Below are 21,335 nucleotides of genomic sequence, written 5' to 3'. Positions count from 1 at the left end.
AATTGAGTAAACTAGGATGTATGTCCACAGTGATCACCCAGAATGCACCCCAATGACCAAAAGATACAAATATGAAAAGTATACAAAGAATAGAAAGCCTGAAGAAGAGGCAATATTTGAAAAGAGCTGAGATCATTCCAGAATCTATAAGAAAACATAAAAACACAAATCCAGAAAGTATAGCATATCCCAAAAAGCACAAATAAAAAGATTCATGCTTCAACTCACCTTAATGAAAGCACAGTATACCCAAAACAATAAGATTTTAAAAAGGGCCAGAGAGAAAGGACAGATAATTTATAAAGAAACAACAGGTAGGTTGGCAGGATCCTTCTCAAGGCAGTGGGATCCAGAAAACAAGGGGAAAAACACCTTCTGAAGATTGAACGAAATATCTCTTAACAATCTTAGAATTGTGTACCACCAAAATGGTTTCTCAAGAAAAGGAGTGCACAAAGAGACATTTAAATTCTAGCAAATCCTGATACATTTTTATCTTTAAGAAATCTGTACTAAAAAAAAATAAAAATAAAAGAAACATGTACTAAAGAAAACTTCTAAAAGAGATTCATCGGGGAAGAGATACAGATGTAGATATAAAGTCTAAGATACAAAATATAGTGAGCAAAAAACATAGTAAATATTGTTTAAATGCAAACAATCACTGAATAAAATCACAATTGTAATCATAGTAATTTAAAAACTATAATGTATAGGGTTAAAGAAAGAGCTAATATATAGAATGAGAATAGTGTATAAATCATGAGGGAAGATTAAGATGGAAGCCTTCTAAGGTGGTAGTATTATCATGGGGGAGTTATTATAAAAATTAATATTAGAGGTGATGAAATTAAATGTGCATGGAGAGATAGCTTGAGTGGTACCCTCTACAAGAATAGAAATAGACTGTAAAAATTTTAAACCAGTAGCAAGAAAATGTGGAATAGGCAAAACAAAACATAAGTCAAAAAGTCAAGAAAGAAGGAGAGAAAGCTCAGAAAAAGCAGAACAAATTTTTTTTTAAAAGGAAGATAGTAAAACAATTCTAAATATACCAAGAATCCCAATCAATATAAAAAGAGTGTACATGCCAGTTAAAAAGACAGAAATTGCCAGACAGGAATTCTTTTTTAAAAAAATTCCAACAATGTACTATTCATAAGGGATACATCTGAAGCATAAAAGTACAGAAAGGTTGAAAGTAAAAATGTAAAAGCATGGATGGACTTCCCTGGTGGACCAGTGGTTAAAGATTCACCTGCCAATGCAGGGGACTCGGATTCAATCCCTGGTCCAGGAAGGTCCCACACGCTGCACGGCAACAAAGTCTGTGTGCCACACATACTGAGCCCCTCTTTAAAGCCCATGAGCTGCAGCTATTGAGCCTGAGCTCTCTAACTACTGAAGCCCGTGCGTCCTACAGCCCAAGCTCCGCAACAAGAGAAGCCACCGCAAGCCCACACACTGCACAGATAGTAGCCCCTGCTCCCACGACTAGAGAGAGCCTGTGTGCAGCAACAAAGACCCAGTGCAGCCAAAAATAAATAATAAATAAAATTAAAAAAAAAAAGAAGCAGCGTCTGCCTGAGCTAAAAAAAAGAGTAAAAGCATGGAAAAAGAAACACCAACAGATACAAAGTAGGCATAGTTATACTCACGTAGGACAAAGTAAACTTTTAAGATTAAGGGTATTATTAGGAATAGAAATTATAAATATAGTCAATGCACATTATCATGAAGTCTGTATTTGCAAGTTTGCCTACTCATTGAACTTTATTTTAACCCTAAAATAAACACTTGCAGTGCTTTGCAGTCATTCTCAAGTAGATACAGAGTGATGAAATTTTGAGTCACTCAACAAGCTGAGGTTGAACAGCTTCCTGTTTTAGCTCATACTAGAAACAACCATCCCTTTGGCTGTTTATTTAGTGCTGTGGTTTTTGTATTTCTGTGCTTTTTGTTGGTGATTTTGCTGTTTAAAATGGTCCCCAAGCATAGTGCTGGTATCTAGCATCCCCATGCACAAGAAGGCTTAAGAAAAAGCATGGATTAGAGAAGCTTCATTCAGGCATGAGTTACAGTGTTGGTGGCCACATGTTGAATGTTAATGAATAAACAATATGTACTAAATAAGGTGCCTTGAGACAGAAACACACATAGAACAAGATTCAGTTCAGTTCAGTTCAGTTGCTCAGTCGTGTCTGACTCTTTGCAACCCCATGAATCACAGCACACCAGGCCTCCCTGTCCATCACCTACACCCAGAGTTCACTCAAACTCACGTCCATCGAGTCGGTGATGCCATCCAACCATCTCATCCTCTGTCGTCCCCTTCTCCTCCTGCCCCCAATCCCTCCCAGCATCAGAGTCTTTTCCAATGAGTCAACTCTTCACATGAGGTGGCCAAAGTACTTACATATTGATTAACTGATGAAAACTTTATAATGAGAGGCTTATGCAAACCTAGCCTAATATTTCTCCAAGAAGCAATGGTTCAGTATTCATTAATTCAGTGTTTATCACAACTTCATAGAATAAAGCTGCAGAGAATAATGACAGAGAACTGTAGTTCATCAGGAAAATATGACAATTTAAAATTTGTGTATATAATAAAATAGCTTCAAAACACAAAGCAAAACTGGCTATGATGCTAGGAAGAAACTGATTAAGTCACCATGATAGGAAGCACCTTTCTTAATTATTGATAGGCCAAACAGACAGAAAATCAGAGATACAGAAGATTTGAAGAGAACAGTCGACAAACTGAAGGTGAACTGATGGGCAGAGACAGTCTGCATTTTCCTCAAGCAAACATGGAACAGTTAAAAAGTTTCTTATTACATATTAAGCCAAGAGCAAGCCTCAGAGATTTTGAAGAATCAGTATCACAAAGATATTCTTCAACCCAGTTGTGTTAGAAATAGCTAGAAAAAGTTAAATAGAACTAGTCATACAGCTGGAAATTTAAAAACATACTTCTAAGTAGTTCAAGAGTCAAAAATAATCATAATGAAAACATTATAATATTAGAAATGAATGATAAGGAAAGCACAATGTATCAAACTTAAAAGATGCCAGGGAAGTAGAACTTAAAGGGAAATACAAAGTCTTAAATGTTTATTTTAGAAAAGAGGGCAAGAACATCCATGAGCTGAATGTCCAACCTAAAATTTTAGAAAAAGAACACAAAATAAACCCAATGAAGGTAGACGAAAACAAATAATACACCTAAATGCAGAGAATAATAAACCAGAATATCAAGACACAGAGTAATAAGCCAGTGCTGGTACTTTTTAAAAACAGATGCTAGTAATAAGATAGAAAACAAATGCATGAAGATATCCAAAAAATTGTTAAAAAATAAAACCCAAAACCAAAAACATAAAGATCAACAAAGACAAAACTTTATTCTGAAAGCACAAGTAAACTGGAACTCTGGCGAAACTGGTAAAGAATAGACAGAGGCATGAATAAACAATACTAGGAATGAAAAAAGGGTGTTAATTTTCATATTACAGATTTTAAATGAGAGTGAGTGATAGCCCTTAACTCTTTTTAATTTAAAAGCAAACAAAATGGAAACGTTCCTAGAAAAACATAACGGAAGTGCCTCAAGACGAATAGTCAGCATAGTCCTGCTACTGCTGCTAAGTCGCTTCAGTTGTGTCCAACTCTGTGCGACCTCAGAGATGGCAACCCACCAGACTCCCCCGTCCCTGGGATTTTCCAGGCAAGAACACTGGAGTGGGTTGCCATTTCCTTCTCCAAGCATAGTCCTAGAGGCACTAAAAATATTAAACAGCCTTTAGAAATTTACCCACAAACAGCAGACCTAGACAGTTTTCAATTGAATTCTGCAAAATTTCAGAGAACATATAATTACTATCTCCCAACTAATTCCACAGGACCTTAAAACTGATAAAACGAGAGAGGAAAATTACAAGCCAATCTAACTCACAAACACAGATGCCAAAAATGCTATATAAAACATTGGCAAATAATAGTGTATAAAAAGATAAAATATTTATCCCTGAAATTCGAGTGGCTTGAGAAGTTCTGTACATTTTATTAATCACACTAACAATTTCAAGAATAACCATATGATTATCTTGTGTAGTTGTTCAGTCGTGTCCGACTCTTTTTGACCCTATGGACTTTACCCTGCCAGGCTCCTCTGTCCATGGGATTTCCTGGACAAGAAGAATACTGGAGTGGGTTGCTATTTCCTCTTCCAGTGATTATCTTAATTGATACCAAAAAATTATTTGACAAAATTCAATCCTGTCTAATCAAACACCATAAAGAAATCAAAAGTGAAAACATAGGCCACAAATGGTTGAAGATATTCACAATATGTACAGTGGACAATATTCAGAATATATCAAGAATTCTCACATAGCAATAAGAACTCAACAGAAAAAAAAAAAAAGGGCAAAAGACCCAAGCATTAACTATGGAGGGAATAAACATGTGGGGAAATTACCTTGACCTTATTAATAATTAGAGAAATGAAAATTAGCAATGAGATATCATTTATAACTGTTGTGATTGGCCAAAAATTAAGGCTGACAGTAGCAAGAGTTAGAAAGGACATGGATCAGCAGGACCCATATACGCTGCTGGTATGAGTGCAAATAGTTACAACCTCCTTGGAAAACAATATAGCCTTATCTTCTAAAGATAGATATATCCTGACAGATTGGGAAAGGAGTATGTCAAGGCTGTATATTGTCATCCTGCTTATTTAACTTATATGCAGAGTACATTATGTGAAATGCCGGACTGGATGAAGCACAAGCTGAAATCAAGATTGCTGGGAGAAATATCAATAACCTCAGATATGCAAATGACACCACCCTTATGGCAGAAAGCGAAGGGGAACCAAAAGCCTCTTGATGAAAGTGAAAGAAGAGAGTAAAAAAGCTGGCTTAAAACAACATTCAAAAAACTAAGATCATGGCGTCTAGTCCTATCACTTCATGGCAAATAGATGGTTCAGAAACAATGGAAATAGTGAGAGACTTTATTTTCTTGGGCTCCAAAATCACTGCAGATAGTGACTGCAGCCATGAAATTAAAAGATGATTGCTTCTTGGAAGAAAAGCTGTGACCAACCTAGACAGCATATAAAAAGCAGAGATATTACTTTGCCAACAAAGGTCCGTCTAGTCAAAGCTATGGTTTTCCACAGAGTTGGTGATGGACAGGGAAGCCTGGAAGGCTGCAGTCCATGGGGTCGCAAAGAGTCGGACATGACTGAGCGACTGAACTGAACTGATGGTTTCTCCAGTAGTCATGTATGGATGTGAGAGCTGGACCATAAAGAAGGCTGAACACTGAAGAACTGATGCTTTTGAATTGTGGTGCTGGAGAAGACTCTTGAGACTCCCTTAGACTTCCAGGAGATCAAAGCAGTTAATCCTAAAGGAAATCAACCCTGAATATTCAGTAGAAGGACTGATGCTGAAGCTGAAGCACCTATACTTTGGCCACCAGATGGGAAGAGTTGACTCATTGGGGAAGACCCTTATGCTGGGAAAGAATGAGGGAAAAAGGAGAAGGGGACAACAGAGTATGAGATGGTTAGATAGCATCACCGACTCAATGGACAGGAATTTGAGCAAACTCCTGGAAACAGTGGAGGACAGAGGAGCCTGGCTTGCTGTAGTCAATGGGGTCACAAAGAGTCGGACAAGACTTAGCAACTAAACAACAACAAAATGAAGTGCTTGATTTTTTAATTCTGTTAATTCCACAAGAGATTTTTGAAGTATAGTAAAGCTCTTATTGGCATGTTTAAAAAACATTTTTAACAAAGTGGCAATGGGACATAAAGAAATATTTTCCAGAGGGAAAAGCAACCAAGTGGACTAGTACTCCAACCATCGCTAGCTCCCTGGATGAAACTTTCATTTTCCCAGAAGAAAATTTCAGCCCAGGTTTTGAGCTTGATGGGCTGGCCCCTGAGCATGCGAGAACAGCCATCACTGAAAAAACTCTCTGTAATTTTGGAGTCCATGTTTAATCTGAATACACTGAACTGAATATCTGATGGAAACTCCAGAACACACTGTGATTTCGGATGCCCTTTAGTTGAGAGGTAAGATTTTCTAACTTAATGAAAATAAAGAAAACAAGTAAAAAATGACAGGTTGAAAAATTGAATGTTTCATGCTGTCACTGTCCTGAACCTGAAGCCCTTGGTGTAAGACTGCAAATGAATTTCCTCTCCAAGATATAAAATAAAAATTTTATTATTATTAACCTTAAAGAAACAAATAATTATTTTAAATGTTGTGATGAATTTTTAAAAATTTTACCTAAAGTTGACAGTCTGTATTAAGTGGCCCAGAGAGGATGAAAATTTGAGGCCCACTGTCTATAAGGTTGGGCTTCCCTGGTGGCTCAGTGGTAAAGAATCCACCTGCCAATGCAGGAGATGTGGGTTTGATCCCTGAGTCGGGAAGATCCCCTGGAGAAGGAAATGGCAACCTACTCCAGTATTCTTGCCTGAGAAATCCCATGGACAGAGGAGCCTGGCGGGCTACAGTCCGTGGGGTCACAAAGAGTAGGACATGGCTTAGGGACTGAGCACGCATGTACACATGTCTATAAGGTCTGCTGGATACCTGTAGGTTTCTTTCTTATTGTGGGTTATGCTAGCTCCCTCCTGTCAGGAGACAGACTGTTTCTGGCAGCTTGCACATGGCTTCTTTTCATGCAGAAATTTCAGAAGGAATCTGGAGAGAGTCAACATCTTGGGTACTAATTCAGCATCCCCATTCTTCAAGAGCAGCCCCCGACTTTGCCCCGATCACTGTTTCTGCTTCCATCCCCTATCAGGCATGTGGTCCATGCTGAGAAATGCCGACTTGGAGCTGGTTGACCACCCTGGAGTTGGAAGGATCTGGCTGGAATCCTGCCCATGCTTCCCAGGTGTTTGGCTCTAGGGAAGTGACTTTCCCACGATGAGGCATGGTGTTTACATCTGGAGAGCTTGGGTAATTCCTTCATCCTGGTAAGGGTGACTGTGAGTCCTGAATGAGAAATTGTGAAAACTCTTTGAGACCTGCAAATGCAGAGCATATTGAAGGATCAGCAATTCCGTTTTCTCCCACTGCCAAAAATCTTTCCCATTCCATTCTCCCTCCTTGGGGTTGGAGGTGATGCAGGCTGGCGAGGCACACAGGATGGATGTTAGGGAAGCCAAGAAGGGAAGGAGGCAGTGGTTTCTCTCTCATCGGGCTTTGCTTTCTATCCAGCCATCCTTTACCTATCAGTCATTCATCTGTCCAGTCAATGCCAGCAGTCCTCTGGGTCTGTGGAATTACATCTGACCACAATGCTGTCAACACTTTTCTGAAGTCCTGGCCCTGTGCTGAAGCCTGGGCTGTTTGGAGCTGCTGGAGTGCAGATCCACCTAGCAATTGTGGTCTGGCAGGGCACTTCTTGTAGCTCCACATGGATCCACAAGCTGGGGGGCTAAAGAAAACTGGGCTGAGCCTCCAGGAAACCACACTAGGAGCGTAAGAATGCTGTCGGGGTTGGAAAAACCAAACCCTCCCAAGTCGTGGGCTTCCTCCCTCCAGTCCAACAGATTCATGTAGACACAGGGCGGGTGCCAAGGAAGCAGACAGACCATGGCCATGACTGGACAGGGTGCTATGACCTGGCGAAAGGGAAGTTGTCTCAGCCAGACTTGGGGAGAGGCAGGCTTCCAGAATAGCGTTGCCAAGTTTATGAAACAGGCCGGCTTTTCATCCCCCCTCCTTCTGTGTCCCCGTGTCCAGACGTTTGCTTGGTGGCTCCATGGTAACCGTGATGCCACAATGGAATATTCTTCCCAAGGTGCTAGAAGGAATCCCTCGGTTGAGCTCTGCAGTATAAGGTCAGAGTGAGTTCACTTCTCCTTTTGCAGGAGCAGTTCACAGAAGAACTCTGAGAACCATCCTGACAGCAAGAAACATCTGGCATCATGAGCGGAACATGGTGAGTGAGGACAGCACGCGCGGGTTCCTAGGGCCCTTGTGCATTGTCTGAGGCGAGGGTAGGCCTGGCGGTGCAGGGCATGGAGGAGCACGCCTGGGCTTTGAGCTCCAGCTCCACCATCGGGCAGCCTCGGCTGACCTTGGGTGGGATTCCTATGGTCTCTGAGTATCAGTTTCTGAATCTGTAGAATGGGGATGAGGGCTTCAATCCCTGGGTCTGGAAGATCCCTTGGAGAAGGAAATGGCAACCCACTGAAGTATTCTTGCCTGGAAAAATCCTACAGACAGAGGAACCTGGCGGGCCACAGTCCATGGGATTGCAAAGAGTCAGACATGACTCAGCGACTTCACACACACAGTGGGGATGACGACAGTGTCCACTTCACAGGGTTACCGTGTGAATGAACTGAGCGAAATGCTGGGGCAGTTACTATGTAAAAGTCTGAGCTGTCATCAGTGAAGAGAAACCCAGCATTGCTTAAGCCAGCAGAGTTTAATGTGCTCAGTTGCTCAGTTGTGTCTGACTCTTTGAGACCCCATGGTCTGTAGCCCACCAGGCTCCTCTGTCCATGGAATTCTCCAGGCAGGAATACTGGAGTGGGTAGCCTTTCCACTTCTTCAGGGGATCCTCCCAACCCAGGGATCAAACTCAGGTCTCCTGCATTGCAGGTGGATTCTTTACCATCTGAGACACCGGGGAAGCCCATAGGAGGGGCAAAACCAGGGTGGGCTTTTACGGAACCCCCACTTTTTGCTTTTCAGCAGCATCCTATGGCTACAGAGTTAAGGCAAGGGTTGAATTCCACGAGTCAAAAAATTACCTTTTTCTGAGGCCTGACGCCATGGGGAAACCCGGGGACCCTGGCTGGGTTATACAGAAAACCAACCAGCGTGGCTGCCTCCTATCCTTGCATCTTACGAGCCACTGGCTGAACATCGGGGCCAGGCAGCTGGTCCTGGCCTCATTACTGCTCGGAACCAAAGAACAGGGACCTGACAGGTCTGATTCCCGTGTCTCGGAAGTTTTGCGGGTAGAAATGCAAGGGACAGGGACTCTGATACGGGGGTCGGGTGGGGGATGTCACCACCTTGGGGAGGAGAGGAAAAGGCCAGGCGCTCGGCACTTCTGTGTTCACAGCTGCCCATGGTGTCTGCTGCGGCTGTCCCTGGGGATGGCAGCGATGAGAAGGGCGCTCCTGCTGCTGCTCTACGTCTCCCACGCATCTGCCAGTGAGTGTGCTTCTCTCTTTTCTCTCCCGTCACGACTTTAGCTGACCGTGTGACGTGGCAGGGGGAGTCATCCCAGAAAAGGAAACTGTCCTTTTAATGTCTAGAGAGGGACTCGGGGGCGGGTGAGTTACGCCACCTTGCTCTGGGCAGCATGAGTTGGTGGAGGGAACCAGGGGAAGAAGTGGAACGTGGTGGGTGGATGTAGGACACTGGGCTTGAGCAGCCTGGTGTCAGGACTAGTCCTTGGGGAGAGTCTGGTTAGGAAAATAAAGCTTAGGCTACAGAGAGGGCCCCCTGAGGGGGGCAGAGGGGGTTGACATGAGCTCCTGGCTCCCCACTCACCGCCCCTGGCCCTGCCCTCCCCAGGATATATCCTCCAGGCTCCATCCTTCCTGAGCCGGAGTTGGGGGGCGAGTAAGGGGAGGGTAAGATTTGTCTTATGCACTTGGGAACCAGGCCTTCCAAGTGTTTCTGTTTCAGCTTTGGATGAAGGCCTTTATCCTTAAACTTTTAACATTACCTCTAAACTGATCCCCAGCTGCAGGGCTGGGCTCAGGGGCAGGGAGGTGCCTTAGAGGCTGCCTGGCCTCAGTCGGCAGAAGTGGCAGCTGCAGTCACCTCCCTGATACCCAGGTTATAGATTCCAGCCTGGAACAGGGTAGATGGTAGGGCACCTGATGAAAGCAGTCTCTGTGCCAGCTCCTGCCACCCCAGCTGGCTCTCTCCTGTCTTCCTGGAGTTAAATAGGAGACATGAAGGAGCTCCCCACGCACACGTATACACACACCAAGCAGACCAACCTCCTTCCTGGCCTCCTCCAGCTCCTTGCAGGCCAAGGAGACAAAAGACAGAAAGGGCCTCTCCGCCCCTCTTTAAAAGCCTCAGGCAAGTGACCTGGGGCCAACATTTCATCTCTGGGACAGATGTCCTCATTATATCCTGGCCTTTCAAGGATTGTATAAGGTCATGAATGAATGAATCAGCCAATTAGAACTTTGAAAAGATAAAAGTCATCACACATGTATAGATTCTTGCTGCATGAGGAAGGGCTGTTTATGCCTTGCTCACCACAGATGGCCAATATTCTGTGGAAAAACAAACAAACCAGAATTCCTATCTCTGGTGACCCTGAAGCACCTGATAGCCTTGCAGCCATCATCCTGCTGACAACCAGCTCTGTCACTGTTCCAGCAAAGTCTCCAAGTGTCAGTTCACAGAGATGTGAATCTGATCACATGGCATGGTGCCCTGGCATGGAGTGGTCCTTTGATGACTGTACTGAATATTCAGTCAACTCCAGCATCGCGGTTTGGAAACGCTCTGCCATTGGTGGTCACCTCAAAGGTCACCTCCTGGGGGAAGCCCTCCCAGACTTCATGTTCTGGGCAAAATCCATGTCCCCTCTTCTGTGTACTCTGGGGACAGTCTTGTGTCACAGGTCTCTCTGTACATCACTCTTCAGCGTGTCTGTCTCCCTCATGCATTGGGACCTCCCCTGGGGTGGGGACAGAACCCTGAAATCTGTCCCATTAGCCCAGCCCCTAACTCGGCAGGGCTGTGTGTACAGGTAGATGAATGGATGAAAAAGAAGCCACCAATGTCCTGACCTTATCAGCCAGTGCTACCCAGCAGGTGACATGCAGGGCCCAGGACCACCAACTTAGAAACACACGCTGGGGACTCACGTAGTGGCTACCAGAGCAGTGGGGGTAGGTAATGCCATCATCCATTGAGCTAGGAATTATCAGTCATGGGGACACACCTCTCCTCTTGTGAGAGGTGTGTTACCTTACCTCTCATAAAAGGAAACTGAAGCCCAGAGAGGTGAGTGGCTCTCCCCAAGTCCCAACGCACAGCGGCAAACTGGACTTGGGACATGGTGTCCAGATAATAGTTTTAACCTGGCAGACCCCAGAAAGGGTCTTGAGGACTCCCAAAGATCCCAGAGTACACTTTAAGAACTGCTGATATTTATGAAAGATTTCAGATAAACAGCTTAGGATAAACTCAGTGAGACTTCCCTGGTGGGAAGGGAAGGGAATTCTTTTTCACTGAGCCACCTGGAAGCCCCCAGTGGTAAAGAATCCACCTGCTAATGCAGGAGATGTGGGTTCAATCCCTGGGTCAGGAAGATCCCTTGGAGAAGGAAATGGCAACCCACTCTAGTATTCTTGCCTGGAAAAATCCCATGGATAGAGGAGCCTGGCGGGCTACAGTCCACAGGGTCACAAACAGCTGGCCCCAACTTAGCGACTAAACAAACAACAACAAATCTGCCAAGTGCTAAGCTTGTAATAAATGAGGGTGATCATCGCTAGCCTAACATTTTTAGATTCAAAGATGTCACCAAGGGTCTTTGATGGGGAAGAAGACCTCCTACAAAAATAAACGAGGGTGGTATGGTTATGGCGAGCCAGAAAACGTGGGGGAAACAGCAGGAGAGCGAGCGGGTCCTGAGGTCTGATGTGGCAGTGGCAGTGGCGGCCACAGGCCTCTAGCTGCTTGCCCGGCAGTCAGTCTCCTGCACACCCCCTCCAGGTTGCGGCATCCAGAAAAGCAACATTGCGGTCACTTCCGAGGAGGGTTTGGTCGAAGAGCAGGAGTTCCCGTGGGTGGTGTCGCTGCAGGATTCCCAGTACACCCACCTGACTTTCGGCAGCATCCTCAGTGAGTTCTGGATCCTCAGCATCGCGTCCACCTTTCAGAACAGGCCAGTACCCCAGCTTTGGGGCTGACACAGCCCACCGAGGCGGGGTGGGCTCCGGGGGACTCTGCTTCCTGCTCAGCTTGGGGAAGCCTGGAAGGTGGATTCCTGGTGTCAGGGCAATACGGCTTTTTTTTTACCAGCTCAGGGCTTGCCTTGAGCTTGGGGGTCCTAAAATCACCAGCTGCCAAGGTCGGCGCAGTCTGTGTCTTCTCTGCGGTAAGGACTAACAGCTGCACCTCTGTGGAGCGAAAGGATGCGCTCGCCGTCCTCTGTAGGAAGGATATTGGCTCCCGCTTTCTGTACTACAGTCACAAAGGCGCTGACTCTTGACACTGGAGGTCCTTACTGCTTATCTTGTTAAGGGAACTGATAAGAGTCCTAACAAGGAGTCTTCTTAAGGGAATTGATAGGATAAGTTTAAAACACTTAAACCTCAGACCTTAACCATGAGACTGCCATGAATGTACGTGCAGAGAGAAAATGCTTGAAGGAAATACACAAACACTTGGAGAGTGCCCATCTCTGGATGCTCAGAGCACACATGATTCCTGTTTTCTTCTTTGAACTTCTCTGTATTCTCCAAATGGTTTACGGTAAATGGACATTCTTTTAAACCAGATTTAAAAAAAAAAAAAAAAACACTGTATGTGCTATATATATTGCCCTCCAGAGAGGTTGTTTTCTATGTAGTGTTTTCATTACTGCTATTTTCTATCTGATCTGCTGGTTTGGTTGATCTCCTTTTTTTTTTTTAATTTTATTTTTAAACTTTACAATATTGTATTAGTTTTGCCAAATATCGAAATGAATCCGCCACAGGTATACCTGTGGCGGTTGATCTCCTTTTTGACTCTGGGTTTTATTAAAGACCATTTAAAAATATCCAAGTGATAGGATGCTTTGCTTTGTTTTCCAACATGATTTAATTTTGAGTTAGACGGCAAGGTGATCTATTAAGGAATTTGTTCATGTTGTCTTTGTGGTCTACTATGTGGTCCATGTGACTATTTTCCATAAGTAAATTAAAAAGTTCCCCTCTGTCCTTGGAATATAATTTAATATATAAAATTGGAGCATGGAGTCTACTTGATCATTCCTGGGCTGACCAAGGCAAATTACAAACTCCTATCTTTTTCTCCTTCTATTTCCTGCCAATTTAATTCATGAACATTGTGTTACTTGTTGCAATAAATTCTTCATTGTAGATCTAATTCCTTATCACCACGAGAAGCCTTTGTCTTGTTGCATGCTCTTCTGCTTTGATATTCAGAATAAAACTCCTGCTTTTTGTTTTTAGATTATGTCTTCTCTCCAGTACTCTTGCCTGGAAAATCCCATGGAGGCTACAGTCCATGGGGTTGCAAAGAATCGGACATGACTGAGCAACTCCACTTTCTGTTTTTCTTGCTTTCTGTTTTCCTTTTCATTATATGGCTTTGTTTCATAAGTCTCTTCTAACAGATTTGGAAAGCTTGAATTTGTTTTCTTACAAATGTGTTCATCTTAGCGTTATAATTTCATGGAAAATACTCAAGTCTTCTGTTTCTCTCTGGATTATCCTCTCAAGACTCTCCCATGGCTAATGCCAGAATTCCTATCTTTCCACTCTTTCCTTCTCTCCTCATGACCACTCAATGTTAATAGGTTATTTATGTACTTTCATGTCTGCACACTTGTTATTTCATATATTAGCTGTAAATAAATAACAGTTTAGAATCCAATGAAAGATGAGAAAATTGGTGTATACAACCCACCTCTGCTTTCTTTTCAGTTTTTGTTACACCATTTGATTATTGCCAGGGTTTACATTATTACTCCAACCTATGGCTTTAAAAGTTTTTCTTTCATTTTAATTTTAGACCCATAAATAAATAAGCATAGAAGAAAGATAATCAGCCATAACATACCAGATTATCTTCAGGTGGTAGGCTATATGCTTGTAAGATAGAAGAATCTTCAAAGAATGATGGCACAAGTGTAGGGGTTCAGAAATGATTTCCTGACAAACTACTGTAAAATTGATAAATGACAAGGTCTTACTGTATAGCATAGGGAACTATATTCAATATCTTGTGATAAGTCATAATGGAAAAGAATATGAAAAATAAAATATATTATTGTAATATATTGTATATAATATATGGAATACATTTTATATGTATGAAATATATTTCATATATGTTTCATGTTTTTCATATATAGTCTATGAAATATATTTCATGTATATAATATATAAAATATTATATATATATATAAACTGAATCACTTTTCTGTATACCAGAAACTAAAACAACATTGTAAATCAACTACACTTCAATAAAACGAAAAAAAAAATTTCCTGGGGACATGCTTCAAAAAGGTGAGTAAAAAGTAGCCCTAGGAAGATGAGTTGGATGGAGCCAAAAAATCAATAAACATGAAAACAGGAAAAGTGTGAAGCTTCCTGGGTGCCTCAGCTTCTCAAGACCTGCTTGTTCTCTCTCTCCAGGAAGGACGCTGTGGCTATAATTGGTATAGCTAAGATGGATGCAAAACTGATTGCTCATGAAGAGTATCCTATCAACACCATCATCATCCATGAGGACTTCGACAATATGACAATGAGAAATAACATAGCCCTCCTGAAGACAGACACGGCGATGCAGTTCAACAGCCTGGTCCGGCCCATCTGCTTCCTCGGCAGAAAGCTGAACAGGCCGCCACTCCTGATGAACTGCTGGGTGGCAGGATGGAACCCCACATCTGCAGTTAATGGCTTCCTTCTCCTAGAGGAGGCTGTGTGTGTGCCAGCGGTGGGGGTGACCAGGATGAACCATTCCAGGGCTTAGCTCAATAATTCAGGTGGCCTGAGGTTCTGGAGTTGGGCTGGAACCCCCACTGAACGGGTCAGGATTCCCAGCGCTTGCCCTCTTTGAGGTCACTTTTACATTGGGTCCTTTTTCTTTTATCCTTACACCCAAATTGGACATACATGGGTATCGAACGCCTGAAGTGACTGCAGGGTTACTGAGGGGCGAGGGGACATCATTCCCTGAACCAGAGCTTGCAGTCCTCTTCTCTGAGCCATCCTTGTTTTCTCTGACTCTTGGGAAGCAAACAAGGAAAAGCAAAGAAAGGGTGAACGTTCTCTGCCTGCTTCACACTCAGGTTCTTTGCTTTCACAAAGGTAGTCTTCAGTAAAAAGCCAGACACGTGTTGTGATTTCTATGAGGAAAAGGGGGTTTACTAGAACATTTTTTACTGACTCCCATCTGGATATGTGAGTTGTAGTTGAGTTGACTTGGGGGATGTCTTCCTGTTAATAATTCTTGGGCTCTCTGTTGCATGGTCCAGACAGGAAATCACATGACAATGAGTATCCTGAGGAAAATCTCCGTGAAAGACATTGACTCGTGTCCCTTAAACATAGAGCAGAAAACAGGATGTGGCAACCACCTAGAGATGGAGACTAACGCCGTCTGCTTGGTAAGGACACGGTGGAATAGAAGCTGAGAGTAAGCAGAGGTTACTTCATGGGGGGCTTGGGGACTCCCCCTGGCTGCGTGTGGTCAGGGACGGTCACTTGGGATTCACAGATATCTCTAGGATGAGCAGGACTTGGCAAATAAGCTCAATAACCCAATAATAATAATAAATACATAATAAAAAATAAATAATAAGAAAAGCTCAATAGCCATCTGCTGAATGGACTAACCAGTCACCATTGTCAGTGTGACATGACTAAGCACGGCTAAGTAACATGTTTTTTCATGAGCTAAAAGTTTGAAAGAATGAGTCCCAGCCACACATGGGGATATATGTTGAGTGTGCTCACAGCACAGGCTCACTCTATTTGGCTTCTTTGGAACCTAGACTGATGCTATTGCTCATCAGTCACTGGGTTTCTTTTTTTCCGATAAGAAGCCCTGCCCTCTACCTGGATGTGGGCTGTCCTACTGCCTCAGGAAAATGCACAGAATTCACAAACACCTGTCCTTGGCCCTCATATCTGTACCTGGGGAAAGCGTGGCTTACCAGGGCCACACAGTTAATAAACATTAAAGACAAGAACCCAGGTCTGCCAGATTTCCAAAATTTCCCTCCTCTACTCCATCAACCACTTTTCTCAAAATAGTCTTCAGGATTTCCCAGTGGGAAAATTTTTTCAGAGGGCTAAGGAAAAGTTTTTTTAAGAGAAAGGGAAAAAAATACTTAGATGTGGACAATTCTTTCTCAAAGTCATTTCATTGCAAAAGCACGAAGGACTGCCTTTCATCAGACAGTAAGTTTGCCCTGCCAAAGCTGGTTTAACATTTATCAAGTGTTCTACATTGTACTGCAATGTAGTCCATGGGGTCAGAGTCGGACCCGACTGAGCGACTGAACCAACATTGTACTGAGCTCTGTCAGATGCGCGATTGTAGCAACTTCTTAGAGAATGTGTTAAAATACAGAAGAAGATGTAGCTACTTAACAAAATCCTGCCATCAGCCACTCCATCAATCTAGAGCCACACTTCATCAAATCCAGATGCTATCAGCTGTAGAGCACACTATTATTTTATGTAATGTTGAGAAGGAAAAAATGCTGGAAGAAGAGTGAATGGAAATTCTGGAATCAACTGATTAAAAGACACATTCCATTTCAAAGATGAAAAGTTTTAAGAGAATCTTAGATGCATAGGAATATGGTAAACTCCTTACAGGCTTCCCCAGTGGTTCAGTGGTAAAGAATCCACTGTAATGCAGGAAACTCCAGTTTGATCCCTGGGTCGAGAGGATACCCTAGAGGAGGACATGGCAACCCACTCCAGTATTCTTGCCTGGAGAATCCCCACGGACAGAGAAACCTGGCGGGCTACAGTCCATGGGGTCGCAAAGAGTCAGACACAACTGAAATGACTCAGTATACAGCACAAACTGCTTACAGTCTAAATGATCACTTCTTTAAACCACCCACAAAATTTAGATTGGTTTTTAACTGCAGCACACCTGTAGACAGTTCTTTGCTTTTTAGATTATGCTTAAAAACTGTCTCGGACCATTAAAAAAAACAGTGCCTTGTCTACCTAGAGTCCCAGGAATTGTGTTCTACTGTCCAGGGGTCCTCAAAGCCACACTTCTCACATGTGGAATAATTCACCCAGGTTCAGTGTCTGCTCTGGGCTTCCCAGATAGCTCTGTTGGTAAAGAATCCACCTGCAATGCAGGAGACCCTGCTTCAATTCCTGGGTTGGGAAGATCTGCTGGAGAAGGGAAAGGCTACCCACTCCAGTATTCCGGCCTGGAGAACTCCACGGACTGTACAGTCCACGGGGTCTCAAAGAGTCAGACACGATTGAGCAACTTTCACTTTCACTTTTCAGTGTCTGCTCTAATGAGTCCCCAGAGATCCAACAAAAGCAGAATCACTCTGAATCCACCCCTCCTTCTTCCCAAACTGTTATGGCTTTTGCTGAATGTTGAGGTTGAGGATCGCCCAATGAAAGGGTCGCTCCCCCAGGAGATGAGGTGAGACTGCTCCAGAGGAGCAGCTGGTACTTTTTGTCTCCATTGCTTGAGCTGCAGAGGTCTCAGCCTTACAGGTTATGGAGAAGAGAAAAAGCAGCGTACTCTACACCTGAGTGGAACAGCAGCTTGCAAAACCACCCGAGAGCCAGGGATGGCGACCACACAATCATTTGTCAAACTATTTGTCCTGAATTGCATTCCTTTTCTTCCTCAAGCTGTAAAAGCACAGTTAAAACAAACTGGAAGCGGGTCCGGTGAACACAGTGGAGATTACTCCATGCTTGGCCAGAAACCCTCTGTGCCCCAGGCAGGCACAACAGGGTGCAGACAAAAAAGCCTGTTCACCAGTCCCAGGAGGACTGGCCAGAGCTCTGGGATGAAGTTTCTACCTTCTGCTGTTTGGCAGCAAGGGATAAAAACAGTAGAGTGTGAAAAGCAGAAAAATAAAGAGTTCCAAACTCAAGCACCCCCTTCCATCTGAAGAGAGGCACAGAATGAAATCCAGAATGTTATCCTCACGTGTGTGTGGCCGTGAGACAACCAGGGAATTATGGCAGCCTTGCCGAGCGTGCCTCCCCTGGCCCTGCTTGTGGAGTGGCTCTTGTCTTCTCCTGTTCATTTCTGTTCTGGCATGGCTTCCTCAGAAAAAGGAGGGTTCAGTGAAAGAGGCTGCAAGTGTATAGACACCCAAGAAGGCTCAGGCACTGAGGCCTGGGGACCGGCAGGGACTGACGTGACCACTTTTGCGCCTCTCTAATTCTCATGGTTGAATCTGTTCAGACTGTTTGCCATTGTCAACTGTAAGCCCCCTCCCCCATGCCTCAGTCCAAATAGTGAGAGTGAAGTGTAATTGCCCAGCCTTCAATGATAAACCCACCCCTGCCTGGACCAAGATGGACCACAGGCCAGGGCTGGGGAGCAGGTATTCCTTTAAGAGGAGGCCTGGGGGATGGGGGCGGGAGAGGACAGTTAAGATAAATTATTCCTAGTTGCTGCCTTGTTTCTTTTTCCACATTTCTCAGTTTTTCTTGTAAAAACGATGGCCTTTTCTCAACACCAGGGTAATAGCAGCTAATTGTTTACTGAGTGCATTCTGTAGGTCAGGCACTGTGCTAGGACCTCTGCTGGTGTTACAGAGGTGAACTGAGTCCCCAGTTTAGCTCAGAGAATTAGGTAACCTGCCAGGGCTACATCTCCAGCCAGGTGTGTCAGGCTCCTGCCCACTCACCTGAAGGGAGATCAGGTCTGTATGGCAGAGCTCCTGAGGCCAGGAGGACAGCTCTCTAGGGTCTTGGATGGGGATGGCGGGGGCAGGGTGCCTCGCTGACAGCTGCCAGGCTGATAAATCTGTGAGTCCAGCCTGGTGGCATCTGCTCCCCCACTAGTCTGACTCTGACCCTAGCTGGACTGTGGGTGGGTGTGAGCAGCTTAAATCCAAACAAAACAGAGAAGAGAAGGGGTAAAATGGGCCCATTCCAGGCCAGAAAGGAACAAAATAACATTTGAGGAGTGAGAAACCAGAAGAGAGGGAGGGTTTATTCAAAGTCCTAGAAAGGGGCAAGAAAATGAAGTGGGAACTCGGAATCTACAGGCAAACTGCAGGAGCCTTCAAATAATTTGTATGATAAAAGGAAAAGTCATCTTGTTGGAATTTGTGGGACAGTGGCCTAGATTATAAACAGTATCTTATAATTTACCTCATTTCTAGTGAGAACCAGCGAGAACAGGCCAGAATAGTGCAAAACTTTTCTAGAACAGAGAGTAAATAGCACTAGGACATACTTTTTAAAAAGAAAGAGAGAGAAGGAGTTTTTTTTTCCTAAGACCTGAAGCCTTCTATCCTTTATCACAGGGGGACCCGGGAAACCCAATGATGTGCCAGCTGAAGGAAATGAGTCTGTGGGTGCTGAGAGGAATCCTGTCCCAAGGAGGGGAGAAATGCCCCGGCCTGTTCCTGTACATCAGGGTGGAAGACTACAGCGACTGGATCACGTCTAAAACCAGGAAGACCAGCTCTCCCCTGTCTTCCTTCCATCACTGGGAGAATCCCAATCCTTTACCCAGCTACTCATCACGTGATCTCGTGACACAGAGAAAACAGGCTGGGCTGAGCCAGCTTGCGTGGCCCCGACTATCCTTCCAAGGACAAGAAAGGTCCACAGTGCATTCCACGCGTTCACTGCCAGACAATGGCACTCAAATGAGTCTAGACTTCCGGGAAAAGGGGCGGAGGGAGCCAGGCAGGTCTGAGATGGCCATCCAGCCCACGTACTATGACTACTACGGTGGGGAGTTCGTGGCGTCTGCGCCCTCTTCAGGCCAGAACAGGTTACATCAGCCCCAAGAAATTACCTTATTTTTTCTTTGCTCTCGTTTTGTTTGGTAATGGGATCTTCGTCTAGGAGCTAGCCCTCCAAACCGAAGAGGAAGCTCAGAACGCTGAGTGCCAGGCATTCACCATGCTGTTTCGGTGTCTCTTTTTGAGAGTCGCGCAGCTAGACTGCCGTGGACAGGGCCGCGCTCAGACTTGGGCCGGCTCCCTCTCCTCTAGCCCCACTCCCGCGAGCGGGAAGGTCGCTTTCGTGTGTGCTTGTGAACTAAACGTGGGCTAACAAGTGTCAAACCATTAGAGTGCCCTGTGGTTCTTTCAGTGTTCACGGGTTCCCGGGGCCAGGCTGTGAAAACACTTCCCCAGGGGGCTGAGGTGGCCTGAGAGGTGACCGGGGACCCCAGCCAGCACAGGGAATAGTGAGCGGACCCCATGACTTAGACAGGAGCTAATGACTTTAATGGATCACTTTTTGGTCGGCAGCCGTAGCTTCCTTCTGGCTATTTCCCAGGGCCGGAAATTGCCTGCAACTGCTCATTGGTGGTTTTCATCTTATTCCAAGCTTTGCGGTAGCCTTTCAAGGACATCTACAAAAGGAGAAAGGGGGGGGGGGGAGAAGATCATTTGAGACAAACGGATTGTGCCAATCGTACCCGCATCCAGCCCTGTGATGGCGCGGATGACCTTGTGTTGGGCACAGTGTCTGCGTGCAGGCGGTGGCCCCCGGCCACCTTGGGGCATCCGAAGATTCATTGTTTCTGTTCAGTGAAGTGAGAAGTTGCAGGCTCCTCCTGTGATTCTCTGCTACTTCTTGGCCCCAGATATGATGCGCCCATGTTTGGACCCTAGTTTATTATCCTGCTGCCAAGTGACCACGGGAAAGGGAGAAAGAAGCACCCTGGAAAATGTACCTGGTGTTTACATGCCAGAACGCTAAGCTTCCCAAGTGACCTGACTGGGTTTTTGCGCTGCTCTAAGGATGTCTCTAGTGTCCTGTGTATGCAGCCTGGCCTCTGGCAGTCTCAGTGCTTCCCTTTTATCTTTTTTTTTAGACGGAGGCATTTCATTTGCACTTTTCCTTTTTCTTCTCCACAGCTCACAATGGGCAAGGGGGCTTCCGGGCACACTGTACCGTATGAAAAGGCTGCGGACTTAGTCAACGGAAAGACCCATGTCAACTGTGTAAATGCATGGAATCAGGTTCTGAGTGATATTAAAATCCATTATCTCATTTTTTAACAACCTGGCTTATCCATGTATTAAATAGCAATCACTTAATTATCCACAGTGGGGAGAGGGACTCAAAAGCTTCCAGAATTCAATAAGAAAATAAGCAACTAAAAACACACTATTGCTACAGTGTCTTCCTGATAACCTGAAAAGGCCCTGTCTTTAACAAGAAAAAGGAGCTTTAAGGAAAAAAATTTTTCAAAAAGCCATCTTTTATTTTGGTGTAAGCGTTGAAGCAATGACTGAGATTTCTCACAGACTACACTTCCAAACGCCTGCATTCTTAGCTCAGAATACAAAATCCTAAACAAAAGATGGGGGGTGGGGGCAGTGCATAAGACATTGGGGGGTCTTGAGACTCA

At 44.5% G+C, this 21,335-nt stretch overlaps 2 protein-coding genes across 4 annotated transcripts in view; one reads left to right on the top strand and one right to left on the bottom strand.

Annotated features, from left to right (window-relative positions):
- Window positions 1-6,605: 6,605 nt before the first annotated feature.
- On the top strand, window positions 6,606-21,328 carry PRSS54 (serine protease 54). The gene is made up of 7 exons (XM_044931944.2): window positions 6,606-7,989; window positions 8,751-9,218; window positions 11,757-11,928; window positions 14,414-14,672; window positions 15,259-15,390; window positions 19,267-19,568; window positions 20,839-21,328. Exons 2-7 carry the CDS (start codon window positions 8,831-8,833, stop codon window positions 20,897-20,899), a joined length of 1,314 nt encoding a protein of 437 aa, XP_044787879.2. The 5' UTR covers window positions 6,606-7,989; window positions 8,751-8,830; the 3' UTR covers window positions 20,900-21,328.
- Window positions 20,181-21,335, bottom strand: part of CCDC113 (coiled-coil domain containing 113) — a 32,271-nt gene continuing 31,116 nt past the window's right edge. For all 3 annotated transcript variants that reach the window (XM_006072603.4, XM_044931942.2, XM_044931943.2), the window contains one exon: window positions 20,181-20,330. In XM_006072603.4, the coding sequence (XP_006072665.1) occupies window positions 20,244-20,330 (87 nt within the window). In that variant the 3' untranslated portion in view covers window positions 20,181-20,243. The remainder of the gene's footprint in view (window positions 20,331-21,335) is intronic.

The sequence above is a fragment of the Bubalus bubalis genome, chromosome 18, assembly GCF_019923935.1.
Source record: "Bubalus bubalis isolate 160015118507 breed Murrah chromosome 18, NDDB_SH_1, whole genome shotgun sequence".
Classification (NCBI taxonomy): Eukaryota; Metazoa; Chordata; class Mammalia; order Artiodactyla; family Bovidae; genus Bubalus; species Bubalus bubalis.
The sequence above is the reverse complement of the archived record's forward strand: the minus strand, read 5'-3'. Positions and strand labels throughout refer to the sequence as shown.